This window comes from Heptranchias perlo, chromosome 11 (assembly GCF_035084215.1).
Source record: "Heptranchias perlo isolate sHepPer1 chromosome 11, sHepPer1.hap1, whole genome shotgun sequence".
Taxonomy (NCBI): Eukaryota; Metazoa; Chordata; class Chondrichthyes; order Hexanchiformes; family Hexanchidae; genus Heptranchias; species Heptranchias perlo.
Window position 1 is genome coordinate 61,932,688 of NC_090335.1, and position 14,893 is coordinate 61,947,580.

The following is a 14,893-nucleotide window of genomic DNA, read 5'->3' on the forward strand; positions in this document are numbered from 1 at the left end:
GGATAGATTCAGAACAGATCTAGCAGCTCAAAACTGGGCATCCATGAGGCGCTGTGGGCCATCAGCAGCAGCAGAATTGTATTCCAGCACAATCTGTAACCTCATGGCCCGGCATATTCCTCACTCTACCATTACCAACAAGCCAGGGGATCAACCCTGGTTCAATGAGGAGTGTAGAAGAGCATGCCAGGAGCAGCACCAGGCGTACCTAAAAATGAGGTGCCAACCTGGTGAAGCTACAACTCAGGACTACATGCATGCTAAACAGCGGAAGCAACATGCTGTAGACAGAGCTAAGCGATTCCACAACCAACGGATCAGATCAAAGCTCTGCAGTCCTGCCACATCCAGTCGTGAATGGTGGTGGACAATTAAACAACTAACGGGAGGAGGAGGCTCTGCAAACATCCCCATTCTCAATGATGGCGGAGTCCAGCACGTGAGTGCAAAAGACAAGGCTGAAGCGTTTGCAACCATCTTCAGCCAGAAGTGCCGAGTGGATAATCCATCTCGGCCTCCTCCCGATATCCCCACCATCACGGAAGCCAGTCTTCGGCCAATTCGATTCACTCCACGTGATATCAAGAAACGGCTGAGTGCACTGGATACAGCAAAGGCTATGGGCCCCGACAACATCCCAGCTGTAGTGCTGAAGACATGTGCTCCAGAACTAGCTGCGCCTCCAGCCAAGCTGTTCCAGTACAGCTACAACACTGGCATCCACCCGACAATGTGGAAAATTGCCCAGGTATGTCCTGTCCACAAAAAGCAGGACAAATCCAATCCGGCCAATTACCGCCCCATCAGTCTACTCTCAATCATCAGCAAAGTGATGGAAGGTGTCGTCGACAGTGCTATCAAGCGGCACTTACTCACCAATAACCTGCTCACCGATGCTCAGTTTGGGTTCCGCCAGGACCACTCGGCTCCAGACCTCATTACAGCCTTGGTCCAAACATGGACAAAAGAGCTGAATTCCAGAGGTGAGGTGAGAGTGACTGCCCTTGACATCAAGGCAGCATTTGACAGAGTGTGGCACCAAGGAGCCCTAGTAAAATTGAAGTCAATGGGAATCAGGGGGAAAACTCTCCAGTGGCTGGAGTCATACCTAGCACAAAGGAAGATGGTAGTGGTTGTTGGAGGCCGAGCATCTCAGCCCCAGGGCATTGCTGCAGGAGTTCCTCAGGATGTGGAGATGCCGGTGATGGACTGGGGTTGACAATTGTAAACAATTTTACAACACCAAGTTATAGTCCAGCAATTTTATTTTAAATTCACAAGCTTTCGGAGATTTTCTCCTTCCTCAGGCAAATGTTTCCCTGAGAAACATTTGCCTGAGGAAGGAGAAAATCTCCGAAAGCTTGTGAATTTAAAATAAAATTGCTGGACTATAACTTGGTGTTGTAAAATTGTTTACAGGAGTTCCTCAGGGCAGTGTCCTAGGCCCAACCATCTTCAGCTGCTTCATCAATGACCTTCCCTCCATCATAAGGTCAGAAATGGGGATGTTCGCTGATGACTGCACAGTGTTCAGTTCCATTCGCAACCCCTCAGATAATGAAGCAGTCCGAGCCCGCATGCAGCAAGACCTGGACAACATCCAGGCTTGGGCTGATAAGTGGCAAGTAACATTCGCGCCAGATAAGTGCCAGGCAATGACCATCTCCAACAAGAGAGAGTCTAACCACCTCCCCTTGATATTCAACGGCATTACCATCGCCGAATCCCCCACCATCAACATCCTGGGGGTCACCATTGACCAGAAACTTAACTGGACCAGCCATATAAATACTGTGGCTACGAGAGCAGGTCAGAGGCTGGGTATTCTGCGGCGAGTGACTCACCTCCTGACTCCCCAAAGCCTTTCCACCATCTACAAGGCACAAGTCAGGAGTGTGATGGAATACTCTCCACTTGCCTGGATGAATGCAGCTCCAACAACACTCAAGAAGCTCGACACCATCCAAGATAAAGCAGCCCGCTTGATTGGCACCCCATCCACCACCCTAAACATTCACTCCCTTCACCACCGGCGCACTGTGGTTGCAGTGTGCACCATCCACAGGATGCACTGCAGCAACTCGCCAAGGCTTCTTCGACAGCACCTCCCAAACCCGTGACCTCTACCACCTAGAAGGACAAGGGCAGCAGGCGCATGGGAACAACACCACCTGCACGTTCCCCTCCAAGTCACACACCATCCCGACTTGGAAATATATCGCTGTTCCTTCATTGTCGCTGGGTCAAAATCCTGGAACTCCCTCACAGCACTGTGGGAGAACCGTCACCACACGGACTGCAGCGGTTCAAGAAGGCGGCTCACCACCACCTTCTCAAGGGCAATTAGGGATGGGCAATAAATGCCGGCCTTGCCAGCGACGCCCACATCCCGTGAACGAATAAAAAAAAATCTAAAGTGGATGTTCCGGTTAAGCTGTCATGTGTAATACTTTCACTATGTTGAAGTCAAATGTCTTCTCCGGTATCTGATGATGAATGATAGCTACTGGACGGATAAAAGAACGTGCAAGTGGTAGTTTAGTTTGGAGACTCTTACACATGATGAGGCATGTTAGACATCTGGCTGAGCAAAAAAAGAAGTCAAGATTTTCATCCCCTCTGTCTGACTTAGGTAGGATCCCAGTCCCAGACGTAAATGTTCTCTGCAGTTGAGGTCTAACCCATTGCGTCACGTGTTCCCCAAAGCCACTTTTTGATACAAGTTGTATAAAATGAAATGGTATAACCTCATTGCAAACTCATGGAAACCTGTAAAGTAATTGTAATTGTGGGTGGGTCCAGAGTTTTGAACTCCTGACTAAAATGGGTAATTAGTCAGGATCAGATTGTAAATAGGCTTGTAATAGTTTTGTAATGAGATTCAACTTTATAGAATAGCTGAATTGTTCATGTTTACTGAAATGTTAATTTTTTATTTACCTGTTTTATGTGTACTAATTTATTGTAATTCTGCATTTGATTGTTGAATTGTAATATTTTTTTCTTTAAATTACAGATGAAATTGGTCCTCCATCGGTACATGTAAAATCAAAAGGAGATTTGCTTAATGTCCACATTTACAACCCCCAAATGGAAAATAACGAACCCATACCGAAGTTTTATGAAGAAATTGTATACAGGATATCTTTCTGGAAAAATGATTCTTATGAAACTAGAAATGTATGTTCTGTGAAGTAGAGTTGCATTATAACATGTTAACCTCACAAAAGAAAAATTAATAGTTCAAGTTTCTCTCTTTCCCACCCATTACTGGGTTATGGTGCTATAGAGCACAAACAAACTTTCTTTATATTAAATGTTTAAATATGTATTTAGTAGTGCTTGAAATGTAGGATGTGCCCTTGTTAGATTTGTTTTAATTGGGGGAAGGAGGGAAGGTTCAGCCAGTCATTATCCTGGAACAGCTACGGAAGAATAGTTTGTGTTTGCCATCTGGAATGATACTGAGCTAAGTGAATTTGATGGTGTTAAAAATAAGTAGAACTATCAGACTCCATCAGGAAAAATGTTTAATTGATTTTAAACAAGGGTAAGACAGTTGGGGCCCATCAAGCCTGTCCCATCCAGTTGACAGTACAACTTTGCAAAACCCCAGCAATGCTTTCTCCTGAGAGGCTAATTTACCACAAACTCTGGAAAATTCCTCGCTGATTCCCTAAGACAATTAAACAAGCTCCAGGAGACCTTGGTTGCCTGTAACTTACTACAATTACAGCTAACTAGCAATTTACAACAGGGTTAATAATATTAGTTGATATTAGCAATCATAAAATGGACTAGTGTGTGTGTATGTATGTGTGTATATATATATATATATATATATAAATATAAAAATGAGAGAGAGAGAGAGACTGCTTCCTACATCAATGTGTTTCTAGTCCAAACAAAGAAATATAGCTTGATTTAATTCTGGGGAATAAAATGGGAAGGATGAGTGGAGGAGAACAATTAGGAATTAGTGACTATAACATAGTTGGGTTGATTGTGAAAATAGAAAAAGATAATGAACAGTAAGAAATGAGGATGTTTAACCTAAAATAATAACAGAAAATGCTGGAGACAATCAACTCTTTCTCCACAGATGCTAACATTTCAGGTTGATGACCTTTCATCATGTTTAACCTATCTAACCTGACTCTTCAATCCCATCGGTTTTTTTTAAACCTTCAATTAAATACCTTTAAGTAAATAACCCTAACTTTTTGGAGCCTATCCACGCAAGTAAGAGATTTGAATCATCCTGGTAGACCTCCTGTACAACCTCACTGGAAACTCAATGTCCTTCACGATGTGCAGGGACCAAATCTGGACACAGTAGTCCCAAGTTCCAACATACTAGAACCTTATATAGCTTAAGTATAATACTTTTGCTATTGCTGTTCCCAGCAATATAAACTAATCGCACTTTGCTTTCCCTCCAGCCACCTCACACTGCTTGGGTACGTATAAAGAGCAATCAACTATTACCCCCAGATCTATTACTTGATCCGTTACCTTTAATAGGTATCCCTGCATGGTATACACATACCTGGAGTTTCCTAACTTGACGTGCATGGCACTTAACTTATCCGCATTAATTGATAAATATCATAAAAATGCTTTCAAGACCACTTAATTTCCACCAAGACTGCTTGCTTCCAGCTCTGCTGAAAAGCATGTTTGTGTTGATATGATTGGACTTGGCAGTGTTGTCTTGTACAGTCAAATAGCCTGCTGACACTCTTGAGGTTTAATCTCATATAATCTTGAGGAAATTGTCAGTATTCACTTTATAATTCCCAAATTCCTGTCATTTTATAGTTTTTGGTGGAAAATTTGGTTTCTGTTTTACATATTTTCATACAATAATTTTACTCGGACTGCTTTCCTCCTCATTAATCATTGAAAACATTGCTATGGACTGGATTGAGATAGTGCAAACTCATTTCACTTAGAAACCTTCCAGCTGTCAGAAAGGACATTATCCATCAGCAAGTCATAGTTAGTGTTGCGAATCATCGCCTAGATGCCCTTCTATTTTTTCCATGAAATAAACTTGATAGCACCCTTTTCTTTCCTAGCCATGAATGCTTTGGATTGCTAATATGATTTTGTTTTCGGCTCTCAGGAAGCAGACCACAACATATCCCATTAGGAGAACATATAGTATTTTTGTTAATGCTTCACTTTAGACATTTAAAATCAGTACACCCTCATCTCTTGCTATGTGCATCAGTGTTGACTGGTTGGAATGCAACAGTATATCACTCCAAAAGCACTCTGCACTAAACTGCATTAACCCATGAAATTGATTTAAATTGTCTTTGTAGAGTCAAATGCTTTTAACCTGAATACTGCATTAGACTGAATCCTTTGCATAGGAAAAGAATATTACAGCAAAATGAGCAGTGTGTTAAATGGAATGTTTATTACTTGTTTGAATTACAGATGAAAAACAGCACTGGTAAAGTGGTGCCACTCAAACTCGAACCTTGGACCACATACTGTCTGCGCGTTCAGGCTTTCATCACTAAATTTAATCGACTAGGACAGTTTAGTCCAGTTGTATGTGAAAAGACCGATGGTATGATTTTAATTATTTCTCTTTAAAACATTGTCTAATTGACATCCCCCCCCAAATCATCATTTGATATATTTAATTCTCTTGCCTCTCGTGCATTTGCACCACATACCAATTACCTGGCCAAGTGAGCGAGCAGGCCATTGTTCCGTTTGCACATTAACTTCATAGCGTAACTTGTTTGTGCTCCCATTCAGGCCAGGTTCATGGATGAACATACTGCTTTTGTTGTGGCAGTGGAATGTTCCTTCTGATTAAAATATATGGCCTTCCCAGTTGAAGGGAGCTGTGCTGTGGGCTGTCAATAGAAGGTGGTCTGGTCGCACAAGCATTTGTGTTTCACAGGATTGGTAGTCTACTCAGTTTATTCAGTCTTGGTCAGACTGTCAGCTGGAGTATTAAAAAGAAACCTAATGGGAAAGAGGGAAAAAAATGATCTCTGTTTCAGCTTTCTTGAGTTATGCTACCCGCTGGCAGATTATTTTGCTCACCAATCTCGCTACGTCTACAGCTTAGACTCTCCCACCCTCCATTTTGGAGGAAAATCTGTGGTGATGAATTATCCATCCAACAGCAGTTTTATTATAAAATCATATTAGTTTGTATCACTTATTGCTGTAAAATTGTTCTCATGCCATAAGCAAGTGAAAAGGTAAAACTGATCATGTTTCTAATTTTCTTTAGGTACTATTCTGCTGTGGCAGATTGGTGTCGCCTTCCTCATTTCACTAGCAGTTGTTTTTGTTGTGGTAGTGGGATGCTCCTTCTGTATACATCACATGTACAGATGCATAAAGTATGCCTTCTTTCCCCCACACACTTTGCCAGAACATATACAAACGGTAGGTTTCTTGTTTTCCATCTGGACTTCAAATTTTGATTTTTTCAGCTTAAAATGTTTTTAAAGGGGAGGTGAGGAAATAGTGGAATTCATTGTATAAAATGTTCAGAAATTTAATACAGGTTTATGCAAACTACAGTAAATGTACTTTTTTTTGGATTCGTGAAAATGGCATGTTATTCACATGCTAAAGTTACCAATTGCTGAGTTTTGAGGAGGACCTTTTTTGTCCTTGCTGAGTAAATTCTGGACTTGTTTAGTGTGTTGACTTCTATCTTGAGATGAGAAGTGGCAGCGTAACTTTGTCATTTAAATGTGTACATTCAACATAATAAGTCTTATGGGCATTATGATTTCAGTAGGGGATTTATTGTCAGATTGTAGAAAGCCCAACATTTGGAATTTATAGTTGGAGATTTACTTTTTTTTTTATTCGTTCACGGGATGTGGGCGTCGCTGGCGAGGCTGGCATTTATTGCCCATCAGTAGTTGCCCTTGAGAAGGTGGGGGTGAGCCGCCGCCTTGAACCGCTGCAGTCCGTGTGGTGAAGGTTCTCCCACAGTGCTGTTAGGAAGGGCGTTCCAGGATTTTGACCCAGCGACGATGAAGGAACGGCGATATATTTCCAAGTCGGGATGGTGTGTGACTTGGAGGGGAACGTGCAGGTGGTGTTGTTCCCATGTGCCTGCTGCTCTTGTCCTTCTAGGTGGTAGAGGTCGCGGGTTTGGGAGGTGCTGTCGAAGGAGCCTTGGCGAGTTCTGCAGTGCATCCTGTGGATGGTGCACACTGCAGCCACAGTGCGCCGGTGGTGAAGGGAGTGAATGTTTAGGGTGGTGGATGGGGTGCCAATCAAGTGGGCTGCTTTGTCCTGGATGGTGTCGAGCTCCTTGATTATTGTTGGGGCTGCACTCATACAGTCAAGTGGAGGGTATTCCATCACACTCCTGACTTGTGCCTTGTAGATGGTGGAAAGATGGAGTCACTCGCCGCAGAATACCCAGCCTCTTAGCTGCTCTTGGAGCCACAGTATTTATATGGCTGGTCAATGGTGACCCCCAGGATGTTGATGGTGGGGGATTCAGCGATGGTAATGCCGTTGAATGTCAAGGGGAGGTGGTCATTGCCTGGAACTTGTCTGGCACGAATATTACTTGCCACTTATGAGCCCAAGCCTGGATGTTGCCTGCATGCGAGCTCGGACTGCTTCATTATCTGAGGGGTTGCGAATGGAACTGAACACTGCAATCATCAGCGAACATCCCCATTTCTAATCTTATTGTAATTAAGGAAATTGGAGGGAAGGTCATTGATGAAGCAGCTGAAGATGGTTGGGCCTCGGACACTGCCCTGAGGAACTCCTGCAGCAATGCCCTGGGGCTGAGATGCTTGGCCTCCAACAACCACTACCGTCTTCCTTTGTGCTAGGTATGACTCCAGCCACTGGAGAGTTTTCCCCCTGATTCCCATTGACTTCAATTTTACTAGGGCTCCTTGGTGCCACACTCTGTCAAATGCTGCCTTGATGTCAAGGGCAGTCACTCTCACCTCACCTCTGGAATTCAGCTCTTTTGTCCATGTTTGGACCAAGGCTGTAATGAGGTCTGGTGCTGAGTGGACCTGGCGGAACCCAAACTGAGCATTGGTGAGCAGGTTATTGGTGAGTAAGTACCGCTTGATAGCACTGTCGACGATACCTTCCATCACTTTGCTGATGATCGAGAGTAGACTGATGGGGCGGTAATTGGCCGGATTGGATTTGTCCTGCTTTTTGTGGACAGGACATACCTGGGCAATTTTCCACATTGTCGGGTGGATGCCAGTGTTGTAGCTGCACTGTCAGGCTTTCAAGGAGGTGAAGAATGTCTTCAAGTAAATTTGCTAAGAAGTATAGTGAAAAGATTAGAAAGATGGTGTACAAAAGATTTTTATTTAAAAGTAGAAAATAAAAAAATTCTCTGGCTAGCAATAGATTATTATTTTGTCACCAACTCCAAGAGTTTGGTGCTTTTAAAATATTGCCCATCTATTTTGACAAGTCTCCCTCCTAGCTGTTTGCCAATGTGGTTCCAAAGATAAAGTTGTAAAATAATCAGGGGTCTGAGTGCCGGTTGCCCTCCCAACATCTGATCCGTAACTTGGTCCCACCTAATGAGCAGAAAGGGGTGAAAGAAGAAAGGTAGGTCACCATTTTGGGTAGAATTCTTGTAAGGTGTCAGTTTTGGTTTAGTGGTAGCACTCGTCTCTGAATCAAAAGGTTGTGGGTTATCATAGAATGGTTACAGCACAGAAGGAGGGCATTCGGCCCGTCGAGCCCGTGCCGCCTCTCTGCGAGAGCAATCCAGCTAGTCCAACTCCCCCGCCCTTTCCCTGTAGCCCTGAAAATGTTTTCCCTTCAAGTACTTATCCAATTCCCTTTTGAAATCCCCAATTGAATCTGCTTCCACCACCCCCTCAGGCAGTGCATTCCAGATCATAACCACTCGCTGCGTTTTTTTAAAAAAAAAGATTTTCCTCATGTCGCCTTTGGTTCTTTTGCCAATCACCTTAAATCTGTGTCCTCTGGTTCTTGACCCTTCCTCCAATGGGAACAGCTTCTCTCTGTCTAGACCCCTCATGATTTTGAACACCTCTATCAAATCTCCCCTCAACCTTTTTTGCTCTAAAGAGGTCAACCCCAGCTTCTCCAGTCTTATCCATGTAACTGAAGTCCACCATCCCTGGAACCATTCTAGTACATCTTTTCTGCACCCTCTCTAAGGCCTTCACGTCCTTCCTAAAGTGCGGTGCCCAGAATTGGACACAACACTCCAGTTGCGGCCAAACCAGTGTTTGGTAAAGGTGGAGCGTAACTTCCTTGCTTTTGTACTCTATGCCTCTATTTATAAAGCCCAGGATCCCGAATGCTTTTTTAAAACTGTTTTCTTAACTTATACCCCCAAGTATCTCTGTTCCTACACCCCCTTTAGAATTGTACTCAGTTTATATATTCTCCTCATTCTTCCTACCAAAATGTATGACTTTGCACTTCTGTGCATTAAATTTCATCTGCCACGTGTCTGTCCATTCCACCAGCCTGTCTCTGTCCTCTTGAAGTCTATGTCTATCCTCCTCATTGTTTATTGCACTTCCAAGTTTTGTGTCGTCTGCAAATTTTGAAATTGTGCCCTGTATATCAAGAAAAGCAGTGGTCCTAGTACTGACCCCTGGGAAACACCACTGTATACCTTCCTCCAGTCTGAAAAACAACCGTTCACTGCTCTCTGTTTCCTGTCACTTAGCCAGTTTTGTATCCATACTGCCACTGCCCCTTTTATTCCATGGGCTTCAACTTTGCTGATAAGCCTATTATGTAGCACTTTATCAAACACCTTTTGGAAGTTCATATACACCACATTGCCCTCATCAAAAAACTCAATCAAGTTAGTTCAACACAATTTGCCTTTAACAAATCCATGCTGGCTTTCCTTAATTAATCTGCACTTGTCCAAGTAACTGTTCATTTTGACCCAGATTATCGTTTCTAAAAGTTTCCCCACCACCGAGGCTAAACTGGCCTGTAGTCACTGGGTTTATCCTTACACCCTTTTTTGAACAGGGGTGTAACATTTACAATTCTCCAATCCTCTGACATCACCCCTGTATCTAAGGATGATTGGAAGATTATGGCCAGTACCTCCACAATTTCCACCCTCACGTCCCTCAGCAACCTAGGATGCATCCCATCCGGACCTGGTGACTTATCTACTTTAAGTACAGTCAGCCTTTCTAGTAACTCCTCTTTATCAATTTTTAGCCCTCAAGTACCTCTTCTGCTCCCCACACCTGAGACTTGAGCACATAATCTAGGCTGACACTTCAGTGCAGTACTGAGGGACAACTGCACTGTTGGAGGTGCCGTCTTGCATACAAGACTTTAAACCAAGGCACCGTCTGCTCTCTCAGGTGGACATAAAAGATCCCAAGGTACTATTCACACAAGAGCAGGGGTGTTTTCCCATTGTCCTGTATATATCCCTCAACCATCATCATTAAAATAGATGATTTGGTCGTGTATCTCATTGCTGTTTGTGGGACCTTACTCTGTGCAAATTGGCTGCCACGTTTTCCTACATTACAATAGTGACCACACTTCAAAATGTACTACATTGGCTGTAAAGCACTTTGGGATGTCCTGAGGTTGTGAAAGGTGCTATATAAATGCAAATCTTTTTCTTATTTAAAATAAGACACGATCTTAGCTCTGTATAAAATATTATAGCCAGATATACAATTCTATTTACCACCCTCCCCTTTGTTTTATTCGCAGTATTTCAGTGAATCTTCCCAGAATGCTCCTTTCCTTGTGCTGGCATCAGAGGAAGATGCCGAGGAGTGCTGTGACCAGATCAAAGTCATTTCTGAAACAGAAAGCTTGAGTTCCTATTCTGGTTCCTCTGCACCAAGTACTGAGAGTGAGCAATATGATCAAAGTGGTGGAACCAGTACAGATTCTGGACAATTTTCTAATGAAGAAAGCTCCAGGAGTGGTGGTATTGAAGAATCAGAGGAAAGAATGTTAACAGAACTAGATTTACATACATAGATTATGTACTTTTGTGATAAAACTGAAGTTTTTCCACTGAGTCCCAACTTCTTTTTGCATTGCTGAAGCTGCCATATGCAAGTATGCCGGGTGTGTTTGTGTGTGAGAGAGAGAGAATTGTTACTAGGCTTATTTAGTGTTTTGGTGCCCAAACATTTTTAATATGTAATGCATTTGTTTTAGGTGCTATTAGTTCATCGTAACTTATTGCTTCTACCACGCAATGACAGACCTGTAACCACTACTACTTCACCCTAGTGTTATACAGACTGAAATGCCCACTCTAGATATAAATCAAGTTTGGAAGGACAAAATCTATAATTGTACAACTGGATCTGTTTCACAGTTCAAGTAGACAAGATGCAAAAATCTAATGAAGATTTCACACAGCCACCATTGTACTTAACTGAAATCCTAGTGACAATGCTGATAGTGTCGGTAGAGCACATGAGCAAAGTTGCAAGATGCTTTCAAACAGCAATGCCAAGATATATTAATGTAACTACTAGATGTCCAGTGTTAATGTAATTAAGATTTTTTTTAAATAAAAGTGTACGTCCCTTAATTTGGCATTGTTAATGGAATCCATAAGGAAATAATTCTGACTCCCTCAGTTGCTAACTGCATGGTGTGGTATTGATCCATAGGGAGTGGAAGAATTGTAGGTTCAGTGCCTGGTTACTGTTGTGTGAACTTACTTCAGCCAGATTACCAATGAAATGTTACAGTAGGCTTCCTTGTGCCTGAGTTAGGGAAGGAAACAATCAGCCTTGTTCCTGCTAGTGAGTACTGTTCTTAGATACCTGCTGGAAGGAGTGAGGGCAAGATCAGAGCTCCACCCATATAGCAATAGCCCTCCTCATCTCATCACAGGTGTATTGTCCATGGTTTGGGGAGACTTTGAAAGAGAAAATTACACTAAAAAGTTTTAAAACAAACAATTGAATTGTGTTGTTAGGGATTGTAAGCAGTCATTAGTGCATGCTCCAGTGCAGTGGATCAAGAGTTTCCTTTCATAGGGAGTTCAAGGTGATCTATCGAACTTCCACTATGCAGTCACAAGCTACTGATTTTCAGATTACATGTGGATTTAAACATTTGAGATTCATCTCTCTTCCCCACCTGAGTTTTTTTTCCCAAGGGATAAACAGTTCTCCAGACTCAGTTTATAATTAGTCAAGTGTTATTCCATACTACTGATCTGTGTGGAAACACAATTAGGGTTCAGATCTAATGGTACCAAGTGTACTATATCTCCATGCAAGGGCTTTCTCTTCAGCATTCCTGACCATTTTATATCATCCTCACTGCCACTCCTGGATTAAGTGGATGTAAGAATGCAGAATATTGTTTTGTTTTTCTCTGCCTTATACTGAGTTTTCTTCCTTCATTTGCCACATTTGGCTTTGTTGTTTTGCACTGAATTTGTAAAAATATTTTGTATTTTATACCGTAGAGAGCAGTAGGAAGAAAAGCTGCTGAAATAAATGTAAGAAATGGGTACAATCTATAATAATCTCTCAATATTAAACTGTATTCTTTATTGTTTTCATTTACTTAATTATCACTAAATAAACCTTTTATTTTTACTTAAGTCATTTACAAAGGCACGGGTTAATCAAGGACTGTCGGCATGGATTTGTTAAGGGAATGTAGTGTCCAACTAACTAGATTAAATTTTTTGAGCAGGTAACAAGGAGGGTCGATGAGGGTAACGTGTTTGATGTAGTCGACATGGCTTTTGACAAGGTCCCATGTGGCAGACTAGTCAAAAAATAAATAAAAGCCCATGGGATCCAAGGTAAAGTGGCTAGTTGGATCCAAAATTGTCTGAGGCTGGAAGCAAAGGGTAATGATTGAGGGGTGTTTTTGCGACTGGAAGGCTGTTTCCAGTGGGGACCCTGCAAGGCTCAGTACTAAGTCCCTTGCTTTTTGTGGTATAAATGATTTCGACTTGGATGTGGGGGGCTTGATCAAGAAGTTTAGAGATGATACAAAACTTGGGCACGTGGTTGATAGTGAGGAGGAAAGCCGTAGACTGCAGGAACGTATCAATGGACTGGTCAGGTGGGCAGAAAAATGGCAAATGGAATTCACTCCAGAAAAGTATGACGTAATGCATTTGGGGAGGGCAAACAAGGCAAGAGACTTCACAATAAATGGAAGGATACTGAGAGCTGTAGAGGAACAAAGGGACTTTGGAGTGCATGTCCACAGATCCCAGAAGGTAGCAGGACAGGTAGCTAAGGTGGTTAAAAATGCTAATGGATCTTTTTCTTTGTTAGTCAAGGCATAAAATGTAAGAGCAGGGAGGTTATGCTCAAACTGTATAAAAGGTTGGTTAGGCCACAGCTTGAGTACTGAATACAATTCTGTTCACCACATTACAGGAAAGATGAGATTGCACTAGAGAGGGTACAGAGGAGATTTACGAGAATGTTGCCAGGGCTGGAGAATTTTAGCTATGAGAAATGGTTGGATAGGCTGGAGTTGTTTTTGGAACAAAGGAGGCTGAGGGGAGATTTAATTGAGGTATATAAAATTATGACTGGACTAGATAAAGTGGATAGGAAGGACCTATTTTGCTTAGAGGGGTCAATGAGCAGGGGGCATTTTTTTTATTCATTCATGGGATGTGGGCATTGCTGGCAAGGCCAGCATTTATTGCCCATCCCTAATTGCCCTTGAGAAGGTGGTGGTGAGCCACCTTCATGAACCGCTACAGTCCGTGTGGTGAAGGTTCTGCCATAGTGCTGTTAGGTAGAGAGTGCCAGGATTTTGACCCAGCAACGATGAAGGAATGGCGATATATTTCCAGGTTGGGATGTTGTGTGACTTGGAGGGGAACGTGCAGGTGGTGGTGATCCCATGTGCCTGCTGCCCTTGTCCTTCTAGGGGTAGAGATCGCAGGTTTGGAAGATTCTGTCGAAGAAGCGTTGGCGAGTTGCTGCAATGCATCCTGTGGATGGTACACACTGCAGCCATGGTGTGCCAGTGGTGAAGGGAGTGAATGTTTAAGGTGGTGGATGGGGTGCTAATCAAGTGGGATGCTTTGTCCTGGATGGTGTTGAGCTTCTTGAGTGTTGTTGGAGCTGCACTCATCCAGGCAAGGGGAGAGTATTCCATCACACTCCTGACTTGTGCCTTGTAGATGGTGGAAAGGCTTTGGGGAGACAGGAGGGGAGTCACTCGCCACAGAATCCCTGGCCTCTGATCTGCTCTTGTAGCCACATTATTTATGTGGCTGGTCCAGTTAAGTTTCTGGTCAATGGTGACCCCCCAGGATGGTGGGGGATTCGGCGATGGTAATGCCGTTGAATGTCAAGGGGAGGTGGTTAGACTCTCTTGTTGGAGATGGTCTTTGCCTGGCACTTGTCTGGTGCGAATGTTACTTGCCACTTATCAGCCCAAGCCTGGATGTTGTCCAGGTCTTCATTGTCTGAGGGGTTGCAAATGAAATTGAACTCTGTGCAAGCATCAGCGAACATCCCCATTTCTTACCTTATGATGGAGGGAAGTTTATTGATGAAGCAGCTGAAGATGGTTGGGCCTAGGACACTGCCCTGAGGAACTCCTGCAGCAATGTCCTGGGGCTGGGATGATTGGCCTCCAACAACCACTACCATCTTCCTTTTGTGCTGGGTATAACTCCAGCCACTGGATAGTTTTCCCCCTGATTCCCGTTGACTTCAATTTTACTCGGGGTCTTTGGTGCCACACTCGGTCAAATGCTGCCTTGATGTAAAAGGGCAGTCTCTCTCACCTTACCTCTGGAATTCAGCTCTTTTGTCCATGTTTGGACCAAGACTGTAACGAGGTCTGGAGCCGAGTGATGCTCAGTTTGGGTTCCGCCAGGACCAGTGAGCAGGTTATTGGTGAGTAAGTGCCA

General features: G+C 43.2%; 1 protein-coding gene across 2 annotated transcripts in view; it reads left to right on the top strand.

Moving 5' to 3' along the window:
* The window catches only part of LOC137327424 (interleukin-10 receptor subunit beta-like), a 28,569-nt gene extending 15,976 nt beyond the window's left edge, over nt 1–12,593 (top strand). For both annotated transcript variants that reach the window (XM_067993211.1, XM_067993213.1), the window contains 4 exons: nt 3,017–3,180; nt 5,449–5,584; nt 6,266–6,423; nt 10,729–12,593. In XM_067993211.1, the coding sequence (XP_067849312.1) occupies nt 3,017–3,180; nt 5,449–5,584; nt 6,266–6,423; nt 10,729–11,004 (734 nt within the window). In that variant the 3' untranslated portion in view covers nt 11,005–12,593. The remainder of the gene's footprint in view (nt 1–3,016; nt 3,181–5,448; nt 5,585–6,265; nt 6,424–10,728) is intronic.
* Nucleotides 12,594–14,893: the final 2,300 nt, after the last annotated feature.